The following is a 23,476-nucleotide window of genomic DNA, read 5'->3' on the forward strand; positions in this document are numbered from 1 at the left end:
TTGCCTGGGGAACAACTGTCATTTAGATGGTTTTAAGTGGAACTGTAAGCGGTTACCCAGGCAAAAATGCCACAGGATTATAATGAAATAAAAAGAACAATTTCAAGCGATCTCTGCACTCTTTAGGACTCATAAGGGAAAGCAAAATACAGTGCTCTAGTGATATTTCCCCCCTTTCTAGACTGACACTTAATGCCAAAACTTTTGGCAGATTTCACCGCTCACACAGGCGGCTAACAAATAAATCAGAAGCAAACAGAAATCCGGCGAGTTCTGGCAATGCATTAAATCAATATCTCACTGTCAATCCGTTGGCTTGGCTGTCGAACTGGCTGCGAAAAGTTTCCTTGTATAATTGCAAACGAAGAGCTGGCGAAAAATTAATGAACCTCCCAGGAAAAGTGGGGGAATACCCAAATCCAAGGCATAAATATCATGCACGCCTGCGAAATTCTCCTCTTAGTTTCGAATTGATGAGAAGGAAAGTTTTGCGTGCGGGCTGGGTGCTTTTCCGCAATCATTTCCCACCCGCCACCACCCACCCACGCACTGCTGCAAAAGTTGCTCATTAAGGTGCCGATGAGAATTTGCCTTAAGTTCCCCAAACGCTGCCAGGATTATTAATAACTGTGCTGTGTGCGAGTGTGTGTGGGTGCGTGTAAATATTTGCGCTCTCATTAAAGTTTTGCGTATATATCACGCATACGCCGCGTTGTGCACAATTAGTTGCAATTTATACGCCCTTACACAACAGCCGAGCACTCGGCTTAATGATACTTAATGTGTAAATCATTATAATAAATTACATGCACAAGCGATGATAAAAATAATCCACAGCCAAGAAAAGTATAAATAAACCGGCCCAATCCGCATAATGTGTGCCCCGACATGCCCCCGTATTTGTATATACGCATATATAAGTACATATGCCGCAGTGCAAACAGGACCAAGTCGGGATTTAAGAGTGGGCCCTTATGCACGCATTAGACATAAAGGCCATAGACATTAGTGCGCATAATGAAAAGCATTTCGCAGCCAAGAGTGCGTCACACTGATGACGATAATGATGATAATAAAGGGGAAACCAAAGCAACCGCAACATCAAACGGACGCAGAAGCCGGCGAAAAGGAAAATAAATACAGATAGCACATATAGAGATGAACGCTCCACAAGTTATGAAAGCTTTGCCTTGGCTCCTTACCCTCCTCAAGTCATCAGCTGTTGCCCAGCTGTTGGCGCATCCAATGTTTTGGGTAATTTCAGAAGGACCTCGCTTCACGGCGCCGAAACTTCCCTTCAAAAAAAAACCCAAAACATTACTCTCGGATGCTGAGTGCGCATGTAGAGAGCAGCGAGTCCTGCGGAGAGCGAGCCACTCTCGGATCTCACGGATTTTATGGCAAAGCTCCAGGACGTTTATCTGAACATGGCCAGCATCCTGGCGACCAGTAGCGGAGTAACTTTGAAGCGTTACGGTTGGTCGCGATTTGGAGTCGGAGTATCGCACAGGACCTCAAAAGTTCCCCGGTCGAAGTGTGTTTACATTGTTTGCAAACCAAAGTGAGTTCACAGCGGTCTCATCCAATCGTCAGGATTTGGCTCAAGAGCTCCTCTCGCTTGTGGGCTTAGACTGAATTGGCCAAGTGCTTGCGACATTCGGAACAATCATTTGGCAAAAAAGTGCTTAGAATAAACTTAGTTGGTAACACATTTATTGAAAATTTCAGAATGCAATTGCAATAGTTTAGGAGCTTCTAAAGGATTATTTATTCCATTAAAATCTGAAAATGATTGCAATTTAAAGGCTCAACTTTCTACTCATATTTTAAAATCAGTCCTGTTGAAACTTTTGTGCATTACTAAATTTGACATACAAAATAAAGTTAATTAATAGTTGTTTTTAGCTTATCAGGGAAAACGCAGCAGAAGATAGTATTTCAGTAATAGCCTTTGCTGGCCTAGAAAAACTTTGCGGAACTGCTGGCCAAGTGAAAGAGCAGTTGTGGCAGTTGTGCCCCCAAAGATAACATTCTATAGAAGTCACCCACAAAATTCTTTGCAGTACAAACAAAGTAAAATTCATGAAAAACAAACACAAAGCGACAAAGTGAAATTAACAAAAAAAATAAACACAAAACGGAAAAGTGCAAACAGAGAGCCACGAGCCAAGGCCGAAGTAAAGGCGGTGAACCCAAACAAATAATTTGAAATTAAAACTAACACCAAAAAGCGGACTCAACGGATCGGATCGACGGACAAGGGATTTTAGCCGGAGTTTGTACGTGATTTTGCTTTCAAGAACTACATTGAATAATATTTACCGGCAGATGTGCAAGTTCCTCGTCTCTTTCGCCCGATATTTTCCCCATTTTCCGACTCCCAGCACTTGAAGTTTACCTAGCTTCTTCTGGCTACCCCGCACCTTCGGCTTTTCCAGCCCCATCAAGTCCTCTTTTTTCCAGCTTAGCTTAGCGCTTCAAGTGGCGTACAAGAGCTTCGATTTTCCCACTGAAGGCATGGCACTGCACGTGTGTGTGTGAGTGTGCGGTTGGCTGATGTTGTCACCCACGAGAAAGAGAGGCCTTAAGCGCCTCACTTTACATAGCAAAAACTAGAAGATTGAAGAGATTAGGCCCACACCCCACCACTCCCAACCAGTGGGTGGTGGTGGCCCCCGACGACCCGAAAGCCTTCTGGCCAGCCTCTTTCATGCACTAGCAAAAATTGGAATCCAACAATTGCATACAACTGAGTGCAACTGAAGAAAATAATTTTTTCAGATGTGTGGATTGAAACCATACAAAGACGAATGCTTTCGTTCAAGATACACATGATTCTACAGCAAAATGTTGGTGGATTGAATCATTCAAATTGTTATTACTTCCGAATACATTGATTTGGTATATACATTTTTTCGAGTGTCGCTTTCGCACTCGCACCTTCTTTTCTCAGTGATTTGTATGCGTTCGCCGCCTTCAACGTGGCCCCAGCTAATGTTGGCTTTCGGTTTGCCCCCAGGAAGGGTGCTTTTGTGGGTGGAAAGGGGGCGGTGATGAAGGCTAAGGGTGCGAAAGTTAACTCCGCCATAACCCCTGCGTATCGCACTAAAAACCTCGCCATGTCGCCCTCTCTTTCGCTTTGAGCAAGACGGCGTGTTTGTGGCATAAAAATAAAGATAAATGCGAGTTCTTTACAACGCAGCGCCGAGCACTTCGAGTTGGGCGCCACGAGACCCCTCCAGAACCCCCTTTCACTACGCCCCTCTCCCATTCTGAAACCGAGTACTGTGGGCGATGCGTGAAGAAGTTCTCAAAAGTCGTGACTACAGCTATTCCACAGATTCTGCGGCTTGCAAGACATTAAGCACAATAATTTAACGAATTTTAAATATAAGTAAAACCAAAAACGGTTGGATTTATAAAAAGAATATCTTACTAAAACATATTGCATTTTCGTCAACTGCTTAGCTAAAAAAACAAGTTCCTGTCCGTAAGTTTTAAAGCCAATTAAACAACTTTGCAGCACTTCAATCAGTCAAACAGGTCTCCCAACGGTTTGCCCACCACTGTGCAAGGACACACCTTGTTTTAAGGTCCTGGTTGAGGGGTATAAGCAGGGGGAGATTGTTTCGGTGGCGCTGTGGCTGCTATCAAAAAAGCGTCACCGGCAGGCCAAAAACTTGTGGATGGAGTTGGTCTAGGAGGAGTGGTTTTTGCGGTTGCGAGTTTTAGATTTCTTCTTCTCTTAGCCTTTTTCTCGGTCCGTGGCGGTATGTGTGTGTGTGTGTTTTTGTGAGTGTTACCCCAAAAATGCGACCAAAGGAAGCTCACAAAAAAAGCACACACATTTCTAAATATAAAAGGGGGCAGATGGAGGAGGAAAGTTGTTTTGCATAGAGCGAAAAATGTTATTCGCAATGTTTATCTGCAGCGGCCCATCTTCGTCGCATTTTTCTATTTTTCTGTTGATATTAGCGCTTGTTTACGGCCCAGTGTATGTGTATTTTGCATACCCCGTAATGGGAGAGTTTACCAGTGAGACAGAATTTAATAATATAGAAAAAATATACAATACAAAAAGATTTCGGCCGACTTATCAAATTTAATTTTCCCTTGATAAATATTTGCATTGCCCAAAAAAGTATGCTACACATTTTGCTCACCACCGAGTATGAAATATTCGAGACATTTTTCGGATTTTTTCTGTATATGCGTGTGTGTGTGTGTGCCACGCTTCGTCGCATTTTAAATTAAGCTTCATTTTTATTTCTATTTACATTTTGCTCTTTCACGTCGCTTTTCCTCGGCTGCTGCAACTGTTTGCCAAGAAGAAGCAGCGGAAAAGTTTTTCCAGACATAGAGGGACACGCCCCCATGCCAGCGTTTTTTATTTGTTTTTCATTTTCACTTTTATTATTCCAGCATTTCTACAATATTTTTGTTGATGCCCTGCTGTTGTTGCTGTTTTCTGTTTATTTTCGGGCCGCGCCAAGTGAAATGTTTGATTTATTTTTTATTTGCCATTGAACGTGTTTATTTATGTGTGTTTGCTACTTTGCTTTTTACAGGCCAACTTCACTCCATTTCTGTATTTATTTCTTTACTCCGCTTTTCCGTTTATTCGCCATTTCCGCGTGCCTCTTATTGTAAGCTCCAGAAAATTGGGAAATTTTTAAGTGTTTTATTTTTGCTCTTCGTAAGCCGGCGTAAGATATGTTTCATTTTGGGAATTAGCTTTGTGAGCATGATTTATGACAGGAAACAGTCGGGCGATCTCGCTCTGGATTACGGAAATGAGTTTTTCTATCTGAATATACAATTTTCGCAGAGGGATATGCGGGGATTTGAATAAGCCTTGTCAAAGGGAATATTACGTTTTATGACACATATTTGTTGGCAAAAAATAGTGACTTATGTGCAACTTTTAGTTCAAAATAGAGAAAGCCCTTTTGCAGCTGGCGGAAAATAAAATGAATGAATTACTGCCAGTAACTTTTTAATTGTTTTTCATTAAAATAAACCAGTTATGTGCTTAACACACACAGAATAACAAACTATTCTGAAATACCTAACCATTACTTCGTTTTTTCATTTGAATATTTTTTCTACCTATTGATGCTGTATCTTTTTTGAGTTTCATTCCTAAATGAAACGAAAGGCACGAGGGCTTCACTTCTAATTGAAGCATTCGCTCTCAATGAATCACAGCCGGACCAAAAATCGTTTGAAGTACAGAGTGGTCAGCAGAAAGCCGGCCAATTGCGGAGCATAAATTCATTTCTCAAAGGAAATATGAAAATTCCCGCAGTTATCCTCCTTACGACTGTTTTTTTTTTGCCCGACTTTTTGTGTGTGCAGCTCAACCGCAAAAAGTTGATGAAAAATCTGGGAATATTGGGGCTGAAGATGCGAAAAGTTGGGCTCAGTTATCGGGACTTACCACAGCGCTGACTTTAAGGAGACTGGAAAAAAAATGAAGAGTGGCCCGGGGATGCGGAACTAAGCGGATTTTGATTTGTTTTCGCTTGCTGCTCCAGGCCAAACAAAGAAATGTGCTTAAGTTGTTTGTGCCGGAAAGTCCCCGATGCTCTTAACTTTCCCCAGCCGTTCACTTCCCATTTCCCGTTTGTAGTACACCGATTTGACATCCGTTTGAGGGCTTTCAGTTTGCCTACCTGACAGACCGCAGAACATAAATACACTTTTCAATATGGCCCAGCCGCAGCCTCAAATTGGATGAGTTTTAATTAATTTCGTCATTACAATAATTAATTGAATGCCTGCTGGGGGCGCTCAAGGACATGCGGAAATGTGGGTGGGCTGCTGGCTGGCTGTTCGGGCTGCGCAGCTGCAACAAATTGCAATATATTTTACAGCAACTTAGTCGGCGTTACACATGCACCACGGGAGCCAACTTTTCGACGGCACTGTGTGCGCCCAGGTTTGATTTATCACCAGCCATCGGAGCTCGCAAATAGGCGCAACCCAATATAGAACGGGCTTACATACTGCCCTTGGGGCTGGTGGCGAAACCAACTAATGATTTCCCATCTGATATTGCATTTAGTATTGGCAGACATCTCATTAGAATATATGCGTGTTGATTTTACAGAGTATTACATTGCTTATTCAATGTTGAATTTAGATTAAAAACTAAATTCTATAGTTAAAATAGTTTTTAACTTAGATTTCTGTGGGTTAGGTTTTACTTCATAATATTATTATCTCTGCTTACGAGAATAAACAGCTTTAATTTAATTCAAATTTCCACAGACTTAAGTCAAGGCAAAATGACTTGAAATTTATCCAAATTAAATGGATTTTGCCCACTCAACTGAGCCACCCAATCCAGCCGGTGGTTTGTCCGGGCCAATTTGGTTTAAGCAGCAGTTGGACTTCGGTTCAAACAGAATATCTGAGATGGCTCATCGCATTGGACTGGTCATATGAACCATTTCACAGAGCGAGCGCAGACCGGCTTAATCTGGGAAAATGTGCCTATAAATAGCTCAAGATACCTCCCCCGCCGCCCCTCCGCTCTTCGCTCTGCAGGATTATGGCTTTCCAGATAAATATGTCGCACATAAAGTACCACAACGAACGACTGTTGAACTAGATTCAACACACATGCCCATCTATACATTGTGAACAGAGAGAGAGAAACATGTGACTTGAAGAAAATTTTAAAAATTGAGTTATGAATTTATATAAATATCCCTTAACTCCCTTATCGAAGTATACTTGTACAGAACGCTGCAGTGTTGTGTACCATAAGCAGCAGTAGATTGTTAAGCGAAGAATCTCAATTCACTTCAATGCATGTTTTCTCTCAGTGCACCCGAGAAATTCATGGGGCGACTCTGCGTCTTCAGCTGCGTTGACAAACTGCAGAGATAAGCGTGCGAAAGGGAGGACGTGGAGCCAGTACAGAGCCAGTCATGAATGTATGTCCAACTAGGTTTCCACTCAAGTTGGCTCAATGGTCGTCCCGTCCCGTCCCGTCCAGTCCAGTCCACTGGGCGCAATCAACTGTGAGTTGTCAGCTGCCAGAGGCAGTGGCCAGAAGGAGGGGCAACAGTTGGTTAAGCGCGGCGAGCCGCAAATCAATCGGGTCCCCTTGAAATTCCCAACTGATTTCGGGCTTCAGTGCCCCTTGAAATGCTTTGTCAATTATGTAATTCCAGTCTTTCTTTTATCGGGCCATCAAATTCAATTGCATGTGTAAGTTATTTTACTTCGGCATGTATTCAATTTGACCAATGGATTATGAATGGCCTGACCCGCATGAGGGAAATCATTCGATTAGCTGACAAAAACATTCGTACTGCATTTAGCAAAAACTTTTAAGTGTTGAGTGCACAAATTTGTTGCATACTTTCATACAACTCATCGAACGAAAATTGTTTTTGAAGGACCAGAAATTCGCTGAACAAGTGTATTTACCAGTTTATTGTTGTATTGGAAAATTTCAAGTGCGCGTGGCATTTCTGCAAACAATGTGTCTGGAGGGTGAAGGGAATTTTAATTAATATGTTGCCTGGCATTATAAATTCTATTTGTGCCGTCAGATTTTCAAACAGCCAAACAAATGCTGTAAAGCGAAACGCGATGGAAAATAAATACGATTAAATGCAAATATATTTGCCAGAAAAGCCAAACAACAGAAAGTCAGCCGGCCATGGATTTATCCATAAAATATGACCGTTTTTTGTTTAACAAATAGATGGTTGTGGTCGCAGGAAAGGGAAACCAAAACTTTGTTGCACTAATATAATCTATTTTTCTATTTACAGATTTGCAATCGCCATGAGCGGATATTTATAAAAATTGCAATAGTACAACAATTTTTCAAACGAGGAAAAACCCCAAAGGGAATTTCAAAGCCAGAAAAATGTGGAAAATCTACATTTTAACATTGGTAATTGCGGTGGTGGCAGCAACAACTAGTGAAACCATAACAAATGACTTGACTGCGAAAAGCAACAGAACGCTTTTGAAAATTTCCACGGAGGAATCGAGGGAGATTTCAGCTGTGGGCGGGTCAACCTCAACGGCCACGCCCACCACGACGGCCACAACCAGCACAACAACAACCAGGGCAACAACCGTGGCGGAGGATGAAGTGGGGGAAACTTCCACACCCACACCAACTACAGTCAGGCTAATGACAACCACCCAAAAGATGGTTCCAGCCGATTTGGGAGAAATAAGCAGCATCAGGGATGCACTGCATCGGATTAAACTGAGCGAAAAGCCAGTGGATGGAGCGACAACCACCACTGAGCAACCAGAAGCCATGGACCAGGATGAGCAGGATGAGGAGGATGTGACCCCCACAATTTCCCCGCTGCAAATTCAGATGCAGGCTGCTGCCTCATATCAAGTAGCCGAAACGTTGGCCGACTTGAACGAAGAGGAACGGGCTAGATACGACGCCATGTTGGCCCAGCAGCCCACGGCCAGCAAACTGAATATAGTGGACCTATATCCACTGAAAATCGAGGACTTTCAGCCAATTATCCAGAACGATAATGACGAGTTGATTAAGCAGAGAACCGTGTTCACCCAGCCTGAAAATGCCGAGGAATACAGGCAGAATCTGATGCCCAACGAAGTGGAGATGATGGCCGACAAAGAGGTGATTGAGGTGAAGGACAAGATACAAATAAATCAGGAAAAGTTCGGCAGCTCTACCACAGTGAAGCCCACAACAAGCAGACCGCACCAGGGAACCACAGCCGATTTCACGGGCAAACTGCTGGCCGATCAGGATGATTTGATTACCGAAATCGAGAGCAAGTTCCAGCTCCATGAAACGACAACTTTGAGGCCCAGAGTTACGACCGTGCAGCATCCGGGCAATACCTTTATTGATCGCCGGGTCAAGAAAAGCTTTGAGTTTCCCATGCAGCATCGGGCCAGCGATGTGATGGCCATGCCGCACATTGACTTCGCCAACACCAAGTTCCAAACGGATGCCGACGCGCCCAATCCTCCAGCCTCGCATCCCGAGTTCTCCACCACAAAGTTCTACAACAGCAAGGAGCTGTACAACGAAATGCTACTCCACAATAAGCGCAAGTTAATGAAGGCAGCCAAGGCTGAAGGCAGTCCGATAAAGTCAGCGGAGGATACAACTCGGGCCACAAGCTCGAACGTGACGCCAGAAGGGAAAACTTTTGGCCCAACCACAACTACAACGGCAGGAAGCACCGCAACAACAACAACTGCTGAGTCAACTACCACGGCAGCAACAACAACCAGACTCCCGGCAACAACCACTGGAAAATATCAGAAGGAGCTTAAGCGTGCCAAATTATTGCTCAAGGCCTTGACACCGCCAAAGTCGGTTGACAAGTCGACGGCATCACCATCATCGACCACCAGCACCAGCTCCAGCACCACCACTACCACCACAATCGCCAGACCCACCACAACGATGGCCACTCTGCTGGCCACCGCCAGGACTCGTCCGTCCGCAGCTAATCCCACTAAGACCGCTTCAAAGCCAATCGCCAGGCCGCGCATCCTGAGTCGCCTGCAGGAGAAAATCAATTCGCTCGAGTGCGAGATTCCCAATGTGCCGCAGGACTCGCATCTGTGGCGCGGCAACGAGACCCACGAGCTGCTGCTGCCCATTGTGGTGAGTCCACTCATAAAACGATTCATGAGCCTTAGTGCGGGATCACAAGTCATTTAATATTATATTTATTTAACAGTTTACTTTTACGTTGGGAATAATTTTTGATTATTATATAGTATGTCGCAAAATATTGAAGAAAATTCTTTATTTTATATATCGTACAACTTCTCCCTGTGCACTGCGTTTAGGGCTTTATCAGAACAATTGAGGCCTTATTAAGTTCTTATCATTAGAGAGACAAAGGACACAGAGGCAGCGAAAGAAAATACAGCTTAATGGTTGAATGGAATGGGAACACACGGCGTATGCGTGTTATTCGAGTAAGCGGGTTAAGCAATTAGCTGGTGGTTAGGGAAACGGAAAATGGAAAAGAAAAGTGAGAGCGGGCGACTGACTAACGGACTCCATTTACATAATACGCCTGCTGACGGCTAATTAGTATGGAGAAAGCTTAGTTTTCGGGTTCTGCGAACCTGCGGATTAGCCAAACGGAAACGTGAATCCTAATGAAGCTGCTGAAGTTGTTAGAAAAGATTGATTAGGGACCGAGTTCAGCGAAGGCATCCCAGCACTCTTTTGCCTTAGCTTTACCAATGACAACCGACATTCGATATCCAATTTCCCTTCGAACAGCCGAAAGTTGTTAAAACTGTTTGCTTGGCTAATTGAAAACCTTTTAGGGCTGAGACAATTCGGCAACCGAAGGAAATCAATGGCGACCGGAGCCACATAAATAAATGACAAGCACATTTGAAGTTAACATGGACGGGAACAGTTGAGTGGACAAGAAAAGGGCATCGGCACAAAAAGGATTCTGCCTGCAAATTTAATCCCCCGATAAGTTGGCCAACAAAGGAAATTATTGATCGTCATTTTATTTGGCCATTTCCCAGCAAGCAGCATGTGGACGATGGCAATGGAGGGGACGACCCTAAGCAAGTTGACCGGAAACATTGGGGTTTTCCCTAGTCCCTATGCAAAAAAGGACGAAACCTGGTGTGTCCTTACAGTCCAGTTCGCTTGTGTAGGATTCACCGAAGGCAGGTGTAAAATTGAGCTATAAATAAATCGGTTATTTTCCATTTGAATTTATTAAAAAGCAGTTGTAGCAGATTTAAAATCCATTAATAATTTGTGGCCTTCTGAAAACCACAAAAGTGGTTATTAATTTAAGCTTAGAAAAAAAGAATAAGCTGATTACAACCTATTAACCATTATTTGCGGTTATTTTAATGTGGTTCATTAATTGATGACTTCAAATTACTAAATATGGGTAATTACTAATATAACATATTCAATTTAATCACTGCAAAAGGACGCTACCATTTTAAAGCCAGGACTTTTAGGGCTGAAACGCACTGTTCGCTCGGCTGAGAAAAGGGTTATTCATTTCTTTATTAAATCGCATTTGTTGTTAAATCACGAATAAACTAGACAAGGGACTCGGACCGGAGCTCATCTGGCGAATTCCTTTCGGGTCTGAGTTTCAGTTTGGAGTCAGTTTTCCATTCTGCACATATCCCTTTCGTGTTTCCTGTTTATATTGACGTAAATCAAGCCATTTGGCCGGGCAAATCACAGCTGCTGCTCCTTGGCAAATATTTAAATTCATTTCCTAGAAAATACACACCCTTTTCATCGGCATCAGAAGTTATGTGAGTGTGCTTTTCGAGCCGAAACCTTTGACTAGCTGACTGTGGACCGAATGTTTAATTAACATCGAGCGGACTGTCTATTCAAACTGCTTTCTGTGTGTTTCCGAGCGAAATGCCATTAAGTTTGATTGCCATTTGAAGGATGTTTGGGCCAGATTCGTTTCTTTTGTGGGTGGCCAAAATGGAGCAGCAAAGAAGGCAGCGAAATTGATTTCCTGTTTACTTTTTGGTCAGCAAATGGCCAATGGCGGCTCGGCCATGAATTTAATTAAGACGCACTGCAGCATTATGCAAACTCCGGGCCACCTGAAAGGAAAATACGTATATTTTAAGCATTGGCATAATGTGTACCGTGCATAAAATTAATGCCGACTTCCTTGGCGCCTCAAGGTCCTTTTCCAGCTACCGAGAAAAAGAAAACAATTAAAGAAAACAATTTTGCATAAAAGGTGGGCGCTTTTCATCAAGTTTTGTGCTCCGGAGGTCAGTGAAAACATTTTTCAACTGAATTTGTTTACTTTGCTGTTTGTTGTTTCGGGACTCGTTTTGATGAAAATTTTCATTCTCTTTGTACACTGTTTAAGTCATTTAAGCCTAAATGCATTTTTTTAGTTTTTTTTTGTTTTGAGTCTATGCTAATGTGTGAGCGCAGAATGTCCTGGTGGCACTTAAAAGATTGAAAATATTTAATTGCTTCTGTTTAGAATTATATCTATTGTCATATTAGAAATTTGTAAATGTGCACAAAAGTATCTACGATTTGTTCCGCCCATTTATTCCAATTTAAATATTTCATGGAAGCCTCCAATGGACGCAGAACTACATAAATTCCCGAATATTTGTGGTTTTAATTTCGACAAATTGTATATTTCCAAGAAGCGCGGTCAACAACGAAAACTTGTAACATATACAACAAATAAAAATGTAAATTTATGCCATTACCTATTGCGGTGTTCATAAAAAAGAGCCGACCACAAAATACGCATTTAATTCTATGTGACCCAAAAACTTGGCCATTTGGGTCAACATTCCCCTTTTAGATGTAAATATGCTGCTTTTTTCGGGCTGGCAGGCATACAATGTGGATTTTTATGTGCGTAGAGACAGGCCATTAAAATGCCATAAATTTGGAGCTCCTACAAATCCCCCCGAACAGTACAAATGCGGCATAAAAAGCGACAGGCAAACTAAACCGCTTCAAATTGCGCAAAAATATGCTAAAATTGCCGGACACAGAGGCCGAGCACATAAAAAAGGGCAGGGATAACCGCAAAGTCGACTCTGGGATGTGGATTTCCATTATTTGTATACCGATTTTGACGTGCCCCACTTGCGGCGTATGTCTGGCTTAACCCAAATTAATAAAAATTTGGCAACATCGAGTGGATCCATATGCCATGCATATGCCAGAAACTTTGCTACTATCCAGCCCAAATGAACCTTTTAGCCGTAGGTTTATTAAGTTACGCCTGCTACTACTTATTCAAATGTGTTTCTGGGCCAGAACTAAAGGGGTCTAAAAGGGACAGAGCCGTGTTGTAAAATTGAAACTAGGAAACTTGCTAAATAATTCAGTTTTGCTCGGCTGTCGGAGCCTTAGGCCCTCTTAGAGTGAGCTGAATAACCCATTTTCACCCCCCAATCTGCTCTTCTCCAGACCACGGAACACTGCAAACCGGACGAGCACTGCGTCCCGAATGTCCTGACCTGGCGAGGAGAGGCGGAGATCCAGTCCGGCGACATTTTAATTGTGGAAATCAATGATGCCATGTTGAATCCTTCGCACGAGCCGAACAACACGAGCAGGTGAGTGTTAAATGGTTAGTTTAAACTGCTTGCTAAAAAATGGTCAACTTAAATTGTTGTGAGCGGGAAATTACTTTTTAGTGCTTCGGGTTAAATTAATTCCGCAAAAAAAGGGAAACAGTCTATAATAGAATTGTATCGCAGCTGTGCACTCCAAACTTTCATTTAATCCTGTTGCCAGTGACATGTTGTAAAAGCGGGAAAAAACTTTTGCCCCATTGCCATGATTGATCATCGATTTTTCTCTAGGGGTGGAGATACAAAATGTAAATTATAATTTACTACCAAAAACATTTCACGACATCCGCCTGTTTGGTTGCCCTGTAGTCTACAAAGTATTTGATGTATTTGGAAACACAGATGGATTTTCTTAAATAATCTGAGACAATCACGACTTCTTTTGCGTCATTTGGTGTTGTACACAGACCAACAGTATCAATTTACGCCAGATAAGGGATCCAATTACATAATCCCCACTTTTTGCCGTCGTTACTTGTTGAAAGCGTTGCTAGCAAAGCGAAGTTAACCTGACTACTGACTACTGGCAGTGATGTATGTAGTTGATCAAAGCCGGTGACTTGGGTCCCGGGAAAAACTGTCATTATGTGCCATCAGCAACATCATCAACAACAGCAGCAACATCAGCAACACCAGCCGCACTTCCACCAGCAACTGCTGCCTCATCATGGAGCTCATCATGGAGCGACCCTTTCGCCAGACACCTGAGTTCACTGGCAAGGGAGGGGGGCGTCCCCTAAGTCCGTGGCACATGGAAAAATGAAATCACTCCCTTATTTTACACCTAGTTGGCAGGCTGTGGGCGTGAGTGGGTGGGGCTACTTTTAGTCTTGTTTTTATTTTCAGTTAAACGCTTTAATGCGCACTGAAACGTGTTTGTTCGGGGGCTTATTATATAATATCGTCCATTAAGGACCTTTATTGATTTTTCTCCAGCACGTCTGCTCGAGTCCAAGGATAGGGAATAGTTACACGTCCCAGACACGTTCGCCATTATCTTGGCCTTTTTACAGTTTATTAAATTGTTTACTCTTACTCGACAGTCGCTGTCTAACTCTCCTTTCTGGCCATATCCTTTATTTCAGCTCGCAAATTTTTATTTCTCTCCGCTTATTTTATACAGTCTGACAAAACTGCCCAAACAAACTGCGCATATAAATGCGATATCAAGCACAGTAAACAATATGCTGTGTATTTAAATATAATGTAAAAAGTGGATGGGATTATTAACCAAACTTTACAAAAAGACGTGGAATTAAAATCCCATCGCAGCTGTTGTAAATTTTTTTTACCGAATTAATTCCAAATTAATGCCTGTTTATTTGCCATATTTTCTCTGCGTGCAGTCCAAGTTGTTGACCATTAGTCATGGACCTGAACATACACACACCACAGCTGGCTGACCCTTTTTGCCATGGCAATTATCACGTTTCTCTCGGCTTTGCTATCATTTTTGGCCCGGTTGCTGGCCACACTTTTTGCCCTTTTTAATTTAGCTCGGTGGCTGGTTCTTATCTTATCACTTGATAGATGCCGCAGCCGCCAGCCATCGCAAAGTTTTTCACCCCGAAGAGAAGCGCAAGAAAAATTAAAATTCATTTGTCGAACTTTGGGCCAGACATCAAACGCGACCGCGCTGGAAATTTTCCGCTTTTCCCTATATTCTCGCATTTCTTTTTCCCTATCCGGCCCGCGGCAACTCTGGCAACTCGAAATGCCTGGCATAAGTTCCGATTTTGTAACTTTCCTGGGGCAAAATAAGACCGCAAACAATCGAGTTAGTTGAGGAGTGAAAGTGATGCGAGGTATAGCGCACAATTGAGCGCAGGGGCCGCAGCGAAAAGTTACCGCCAACTATGAAAATGAGATGTCAAAAAAGTTTTTATTATCGATTTAATATGTGTATGTGTGCGGCGACTCCCGCCAAGTTAACAAATGCAATAGCAGCAAATAATAATGCTGCTGCGAGCCCAAGGAAAAGCGAGTGGGTAGCAAATAGATTGGCAGAGCAGGAGGTGGAGCCACTAACTTTCTGGGCTCGCAGTTTTCCAGCAACTTTTCCCTTTTTTCCTCGACTACGTGTTGTTGAAAAACTGCTAACTTGGATACTATACGAGGTGTCTCCCTCTGTTTGTATCTATGTTTTCGAGGAAAGTAGTGCAAGTGCAGAAAAGGCTTCACAGAAGAGCTGCAAAGTCGAGCAAGATGGCTTCGAATGAACATGAGTGCAGTTTTTTTGGAAGGCAGAAATTTTAAAGGCTTCAAGAGTTCATACTGAATCATGGAAGTGTAACAATATCTGTCCCTTTCAACCAAAGTTATAGTAATATAATTATTGTCAAAATATATAAGCAGGGTGAATTTACTGCTTAGTTAGCATAGTATAACATTCTAAGTCGCAGTAAATCAGACTAGATAATGAAAAAGTTAAAGCAAGTGTACACACATAATCCCAGGACTCACCAATTTGCACTCCATTAATATCTGCTTATAAACTGAAAGCTGCCGCAAAAAGTAACCGCAATAACCGCCTAGCAACAGGGAAATTAGAAGGAAACCCTGCGGCCCGAGTATCCTCGGAATAAACCCTTCGTTCCGAGGCAGCCGCCCTCCTCGACTAATTTCATTTCCGCTTTTGTGCTATTTAATTTCCGCTGGAGCGGAGGAGCGGGGGAGCAACTGCTTATAAATAAATTTCAATTAATTAAGCACATACACAGGGAAGACAGAAGCAATAGCGACTAGGACGTCTTCGGTCATATTTATAACTTAAGCAAGCAAACATAAGCCATTTAACTTGGCTGCCACCTTTGAGCCCCACTCATTGCATGTCTGTGTCTATTTTGCCGCACCACCCACACCTGGCTTCTGGATCCTGGAATTCCGCACTCTGGTTTCTGTCCCAATAAACGTCATCCACGAGCAGCGCCGTTCACGCCACACAGGTGTATCAGGTAACTCGTTCCGGCCACGAACACTGCGATGTGACCGAGGGCGTCCTGCTGGATATCACGCCGCTGGTGGTCGACGGCAGGAAGCTGGTTACCCTGTACGATAAGGACCTCACCGAGGGAGTTAACCTGCTAATTGGTGAGTACTCACTTCTGGCTTGAAATTAGGTTATCCTGTCAAAGAAGAGAGTCTTAATTGCAAATAAAAGTTTAGAAGGGAAACTCTCTTAAGTTATAAGTTGAAGTAGGTTGAAGAATTTAATTTTCCTGTACCTGAACCTCTCCTGTTGAAAATGTAACTCAAATGCTCCCCAAAGAGTCATCAGCACCTCGGAATAGGCATCCCAGTTGGCCAGCCAGGGTATTCCAAACATTCATCTATGCGGTGTCATTTCCAACTCGTGCCGTAGGAAGCTGCCTTGGGGGAGCCGTTTTTTCCCTGTTTGTGGTTCCCGTTCGGCCTATTATATGCCTCTTTTTTGTCCTCCGTTCGGAGCCTTCGTGTAGCCCTAATTAATATGAAACCCTTTTTCGCTTCTCCTCCTGCCCTCCAGTGGTGTCCGAGTTGTGGGGCGCGCAGTGTGTGCGCCTGAAGGTGACCACCAAAACCGACAATTGCGGCGAGAACGCCGATTGTTCCGGCAAGGGAGTGTGCTACTCCAACTCCGGGATGGAGGAGTACGAGTGCCAGTGCTGCAGCGGATTCGCAGGACCGCACTGCGAGGAGATAGACGCCTGCAATCCGAGTCCCTGCACCAACAACGGCATCTGCGTGGACCTCTCGCAGGGCCACGAGGGCAACTCGTACCAGTGCCTGTGTCCGTACGGTAGGTCATTAGCTTGGAGCCTCATTAGTGGATGCCGGTGTCCTGCGATAATGCTATTAATATCCATCCACTGCACTTTGTCTCCGCAGGATACGCGGGCAAGAACTGTCAATACGAGTCGGATCCCTGCAATCCCGCCGAGTGCATGAATGGCGGCAGCTGTGTGGGCAACTCGACGCACTTTCGGTGAGTCCCAGGCAAACAATAGACGGAAAGAAGGCAGCAATGGCTGAAAGATGAGTTGCTAAGCTGCACTCTGAAAAACAAACTCCGGCACTACTTACAGAAATTACCAAGAATTATAATGAAAGATTTAAAAGTAACTAACATTAATTTGCTGAAATTTATGCGACCGCAAAATAAGTGGTTTTAAAATCATTTAAACTGCACATGAAGCCATCGTTTTTGCTCCGAGTGCAGGGTACACATTCAGCTGGAGGAGCACATTCTCCAGCAGCAGGAGCAGCCTTCATTCAATTATCCTGGCCATTGTTTTGCGGTTCTGTCTAGCCGCCGCCGTCTGTGTTTGCTCATAAATGTTGACTTTTGTCGCATGTTCAAAAATCCCCAGTTGTTTCACCGCCCCGCTTTTTGTTTTATTTCTGCGACTCCCCACTGTACGAGTATTAACCCCTCTTTGTCCCGCCCGCAGCTGCGACTGTGCTCCCGGGTTCACAGGACCTCTTTGCCAGCACAGCCTGAATGAGTGCGAGTCCTCGCCGTGTGTTCACGGCATCTGCGTCGACCAGGAGGACGGGTTCCGCTGCTTCTGCCAGCCAGGTGAGTAAATGGGACCAACAGTTCCAGCCAAATAAACGCAAATTGCCTTCATTCTTTTGTTGATTCGTTGGCGAAATCGCTCCCATAATGCCAATATTTTGTGAGTTATCATCGTCGAAATTTCACACAACCATTGTTGGCTTTGGCTGGATCTATTATATATTGGATTTTCGGGATGTGTGGAAGGGGCAATTGGCACTAGCTTTGTCATGAATGATGTTTGTTTTGCAGCAGAAAGAAGAAACTAAGAGATATATAGCTTAACCTTCTAGTAGCCCAAACTGGTACTGGGTAAATCCACGTACTTTAAGGCAATCAAATTTCGCTTTTGCAATTGAATTGAAATCAGCGCAAATCAAAAATTCTACATCGGAGCTCATAAATTATTTCATTGGCACAAACACAATTTGCATAAATCGCACTCAATCACAATGAAAGTAAATGTATAAAAAATCACTGAGACAGAGACGAGGGCAATTCCGGGAAGACGAGACAGTAGTCTGTCGCCCAGCCAGAGCATTTCCCATTTCCCATTGAAATTTCCATTTCATTTACTTTGCACATTTACATTACCCGCAAGCTTTTCAACTGAACCCTTCTCACCCCCTGCCCACTGCCCCTGCCACCTTCTCACCTATTATTTCATTTCTTCGCATCCTGTCTCGCAGGATTCGCCGGCGAGCTGTGCAACTTCGAGTATAATGAATGCGAATCGAATCCGTGTCAGAATGGCGGCGAGTGCATCGATCACATTGGCAGCTACGAGTGCCGCTGCACGAAGGGATTCAGCGGCAACCGCTGCCAAATTAAGGTGAGTGAACAGTGTCGAATAAGTTTAAAACATACAAGCAATCAATATCTGAATCATGAGATAATTCCATCTAAATTGCAAGAATTATAGTAACTTCAAGCACTTCGCCTTCACAGTGCAGCAGATATATATTGTTTGTAATTTATCTTAAGCCTCAGCTTGTAAACTTGAAAAACATGACTTGTGATTCTGCGATGAAAATTGAGCCCCAAGAGTGCCCATCAGTGGGTTCTATCTCCCCAGGATAATCAATATTTTGTATTGAAAACAAATCCCGCGACAATTCCCCGATGGGAAAGGGGAAGGACTCCAGCCAGCCGGCAGTTGTCTGCGAGTCCTGAATGGGTATTGATTTAATTAGCTCCGACCGAGCATCGCGTACAGCCATAGGAAATGGCATTGGATGGGTGTGTGTGTGTGTGTGTTGGTGAGTGTGTGAGTGTGTGGGGGAGTGTATCCTTCAGATACGAATGCTGGGCAAAAACATTTTTGAATACGTAATGAAGCTACAGATCTCTGCCGCCACAATATGCTTTGATTTGTGCCCGTTTCTCTGTTGTGTGTTTTCTAGGTTGATTTCTGCGCCAACAAGCCCTGCCCCGAAGGACATCGCTGTATTGATCATGGAAATGATTTCAGCTGCGAATGCCCAGGAGGTCGCAACGGACCGGATTGTAATCAAATGCCACGAACGGTAAGTCATGATTTATGCAGTTTCGCTTTGGCCCCGCTTTTTCGGGAGCTTCCTTCTGCCAGTCCTCCAAGTCGTGCAAGTCCTGCCAGTACTGCAAGTCCTGCCAGCCAGGATTCCAGCCACAAATTGTTGGCAGTGGCATAATTGTAGCCAATTTTGCTGGCCCAATTGCATGCAGAATTGTTTGTGCGGCTGCTGTGCATTTTTAAACTGATTTACGACTTCGGTTTGCGCAGGCCGCTGCTCATCGAAATTGATATTCCGTGTAGAAGTTTCCCGCCTGCTTGGACTTGCAAATCGATTCCCATTCAAGCCAACTTGGTTCATAAATTGAGTTAGCCCCCAACGGCGGTGAACCAACTCAGAAAGAATTTAATAAACGCTCAATGGACTTGATAATTTGTGGTGCTAGAATAAAACTTAACAAAATGTACATAAATTAAGCGTCAAGGCGCCATAATTAAAGCTTTGTGAAAATGATGGACACGCTGACTAACCGCGACTGCTCCGAGGACCCAAGGATCCGCAGAACACTGTCATTATACTGGGTGGTAAAGGGGCGTGGCAGGAGCAGGGGCTGGGCCTGGGGCTGGGCAGACCGCGGCCCGAAGTTGCGGCTGCTGGTGGCTCGTGGCTCCTGTTGGGGAAGGCAGCTAAATTAATTACATTCTACATGCCAGGCACACACAGAAAGTGGAAGAATGGCGGCGGCGCCTCCATTCTAATTGCTAGTGGGCGTGGCTAGAGGGTACGAGCGCCATGAGGGCAAGGATATAATACGAAAATTGTTGTTCTCACTTTTGGGAGCTCGAAAGTGTGCTATAAAAACAATGCAGGCGAAGTTATGAAGCGAAACCGTTGTTTACTTTTTGGAAAAATAGGGAATTCCAAATATAAACCATTGAATGCCTATTACCTATATCTAAAAGTTTATTTTACATTTTTAAAATAAGTTTAGCCTGGTTATACTGGTGTTCCATGCTGGTCAATTAGCTTTAATGTTCCCTGAGTGCACTGATTGCGGGAGAATTCCCGATGCACTCCATTTTGCAATCCCCCTCCAATGCATTGATAACTTTCAGTACTTCCAGCAATGCAACGTGAATCCGTGCACCCATGGCGGCACTTGTTGGTCCAGCGGCGATAGCTTCTACTGCGCCTGCCGTCCCGGCTACACAGGAACCATGTGCGAAGGTGAGTTGCCCGGGGCGTTGTGGTTCCGGTGCCCAAAAGTCATTAACTTGATTAGGGCCATCAGCGTGGCCCGCAGAAAATATGTCTCCCCCGGCGGCTATCTAACTTTTTCCGGCGATTTCTTTCCGGCCTTTCCGCAGATGAGTTCGTGGTGGAGACGGTCGTTAGTTCCAGCGAATTTATTGTGGACGATGCGAACGCCAGAAATTTTAATGACAAAACTTTCGGTTCATCGGTTGTGCTTAAGAGTCCCATTGAATTGCATAATGCATATTTTGCGGCCGGAGTCCTGGCAGCCGCCATTTTCATCGTTGCCGTTGTGGTAAGTTCCTCCCATACCCGCATACCCGCGTCCCTCCTCCTTCCCGGGAGTCTCGGCCTGCTCGAACAAGCTCCCATGACCGACCGGGGGAAATTGTACTCTGCGGTTATGCAAAGTGCGCGAAATGGCATTGCATATTCATTTCGATGTCGGCAAAATGGTTCGAGCTGCAGCCGAGGCTTTAACCAAAAGTTGCTCAATCGCCTGGACGCCGGGCTTAAAGTAGATGCAAATTTATACAATTGGTGTCCGTTCACAATGTGTGCTCCTTCAAGTGGAGAGTCGCATCCATGCCAATTTATTGGTAGCTGGGAGCGAGTTAGTATGTGTCCCTTGTCGAATTAATGCAAACTTAAAAAGTCCTGCATAGGACAGGTTAATGTCGAAAGTTTAAGTTGGATTATTTATGGCGCAAACTTTTGTCGGTTCTAGTTGGGTTTTTGTCGTAGTTATTTTAATTTTCATTAATATTGATACCTAGCTGAGATTGATTCTAAAAATTACTTTAGCCTTACGTAAAGCTACTGAATTTTAGTAAATAACTTTTTTGGCAACTACCGCCCGGTGCCCCACTTCCATTACCATTAGGCGGCAATCCATAACCATTTTCCTAACCCCTCGAGCACATTTCTCTCCGTTGCAGGTCACCATTTGTCACTGCAAGGTCAATCAGACGTATCGGAAATTCTCCACACGTTCCACCTCGTTTATACCCATACTGGGCTTCAGCCGCCGCCCGAAAGTGCAGGGCAAACTGAACAAACACTGGCTGAGTGGCAAGGGGGCCACCGCGACCAGCAGCACCAATAATGTGGCGCCGCCGGGTGGACCGAGGGCCGGAGGAGCAGCAGGGCCGCAGCAGGGAACCCGGCATCTGCCAGGACAGCCTCAGACGCAGACCACGCTGGGTGGCCAGCTGCAGGAGCGACCTTTTCAGCGGCACCTGGCCATGAATCTGGAGAACGACATGTACTACACGGTGGACTTTAGCGAGAACTCACAGCACTCGCCGTTGATACAGTGAGACTTGGACGAGAGCGGCGGATGGCTGGTCAAATTCACCCCACGCAAAGGGGAGTGAGTGGGTTGGGTTCGGGTGATTGTGTAATTATCTTTGATGCTACTCGTTGAATATTCCAAATATTGAACAGTATTCGATAATAATAAACTAAAGAGGTGTGTGAATTAATTTAATGATTACGATTCCGGCTAATGCAAACACAAATATGTATGAGTAATACATGAATCTCTGGCATTCATACATAGGCTTAGCAAACTTGTTTATCAAGGTTTATTTTGGCTAGGCACACACAAGCACACTGACACAGAAAGGATAATGTTTGATTATAAAATACCACGTTGGGAGGGAGATCATCTGGCATTATGTAAATGTTTAATATGCTTGCATTAAGCCTTCTTCAGTTGCCCGGACTGCCTAAGCTCAGTTGTCCGAAGAAACATAAATTTACGTAGTTTTCTCATGTGGAATCGTATTAGGACTGGCCTGAAGGAGCAGACACGCCAGACACGGCAGACCATCTCGGCTAATGGTGGCCATAAAATCTTCATAAATTTGCTATGCAAATGCCCAGTCCCAAATTAAACTTTATAGGTGTGCATTTGCATATGGGCATTTCAAAGAGATTAAATGATTTCCCGGCCGAGGGCGAAAAGTTTGAGTTAGTTTGAGATGTGTCTGGGAAACGCAAGGCCTTTCAGAAAACATAAAAGAGAGCCAAACTAATTATGTTTGCCGGTCCGAAAATATGACACTCTAATGAGAAACAGACATAGAATTTGATAGCTTTTAATAAAGCCTGGTTTTCACCGCATTTTCATTTGCAAATGTTTGCAATTAGTTAAATAATAATAAAGCGAAAGCAGATTCGATTGTGTTGCGTTTTGGTTGCGATGAAATCAATTTCCCGCGAATGTGTCGCACATACTTGAATTATATCAACTAATTTCAGAGAATTCTGTTTAGTTTAGTTTTAATTAATTTCGCCCACCAATAAATTGCGCAAATGGGAGGCTGGTTTAAATTGAATTCGGTCAAGGCAGATATCATAGATTATTGCTGCTGCTGGCTGCAAATGTTCGACCGCAGTCGAAAGTTGTTAGTGAAAAATAATTAGCATAAATTAAAATCGTAGCCACAAAAGTTAATATGTTTTCTGTGCATAAATAATATTTATTTTGAAATTATTTCCATAAATGAATGTGTGGTGTGTTTGTCCAGGTGCTGGCCACGTTTAGCATATTGCTGTTGATATGTAAACATTAATACTGATCGAATTGCAAAAGAGGTCGGCACAAAGTGGAGCTCACTGCGTTTTAAATCAAATAAAGTGGAAAAAAACAAAAGCGTAAGGCAAATAAGTGAACTATATTGAGACTTGATGCACTCATTTTTGCATCAATTATAGATTTTCGTGCAATTTGATATGCAGTGAAAAATGAGATTGTAATTAAAAGGCTATATTAAGTAATTAATAACGATAAACTGAGGCAAGCCAAACGAATACACACACAAATGAAAAACAAATAACATAATTTAATGACACGCCTTAGCCTAAGGGGAAAATCACAGACACAAAGAGAGCAAAGCCAATGAAAGTAATGTAATGAAATGAATTAAAAATAATAGCGACTTAACCTATGGCAAAACACTCGGCGTTTTGGGCAATTACAATTTAATTTTTAAGCCAATCAGCGAAATAAAGTGGAAAATCAAACGATGCATGAAAAGGCTTGAATTCAATTTGAGTGGGAAAA

The 23,476-nt window shown here is 43.6% G+C and overlaps 1 protein-coding gene across 3 annotated transcripts; it reads left to right on the top strand.

The window, feature by feature from the left end:
* The first annotated feature begins 1,467 nt into the window (after window positions 1-1,467).
* Window positions 1,468-23,428, top strand: LOC117150512 (protein HEG). Of its 3 annotated transcripts, none has more exons than XM_033317419.1 (13): window positions 1,468-1,561; window positions 2,064-2,279; window positions 7,794-9,643; window positions 12,956-13,104; window positions 16,049-16,212; window positions 16,628-16,900; window positions 16,990-17,086; window positions 17,553-17,680; window positions 18,349-18,491; window positions 19,063-19,185; window positions 20,268-20,379; window positions 20,520-20,701; window positions 21,345-23,428. In XM_033317419.1, the coding sequence occupies exons 3-13, from the start codon at window positions 7,892-7,894 to the stop codon at window positions 21,723-21,725; spliced, it is 3,504 nt and encodes a 1,167-aa protein (XP_033173310.1). In that variant the 5' UTR covers window positions 1,468-1,561; window positions 2,064-2,279; window positions 7,794-7,891; the 3' UTR covers window positions 21,726-23,428. The 3 variants fall into 3 exon arrangements, with proteins under 3 accessions (XP_033173310.1, XP_033173312.1, XP_033173311.1); XM_033317421.1 differs by having other exon boundaries at window positions 20,277-20,379; XM_033317420.1 differs by lacking the exon at window positions 2,064-2,279.
* The last annotated feature ends 48 nt before the right edge of the window (window positions 23,429-23,476 follow it).

Source organism: Drosophila mauritiana, chromosome 2L, assembly GCF_004382145.1.
Source record: "Drosophila mauritiana strain mau12 chromosome 2L, ASM438214v1, whole genome shotgun sequence".
NCBI lineage: Eukaryota > Metazoa > Arthropoda > Insecta > Diptera > Drosophilidae > Drosophila > Drosophila mauritiana.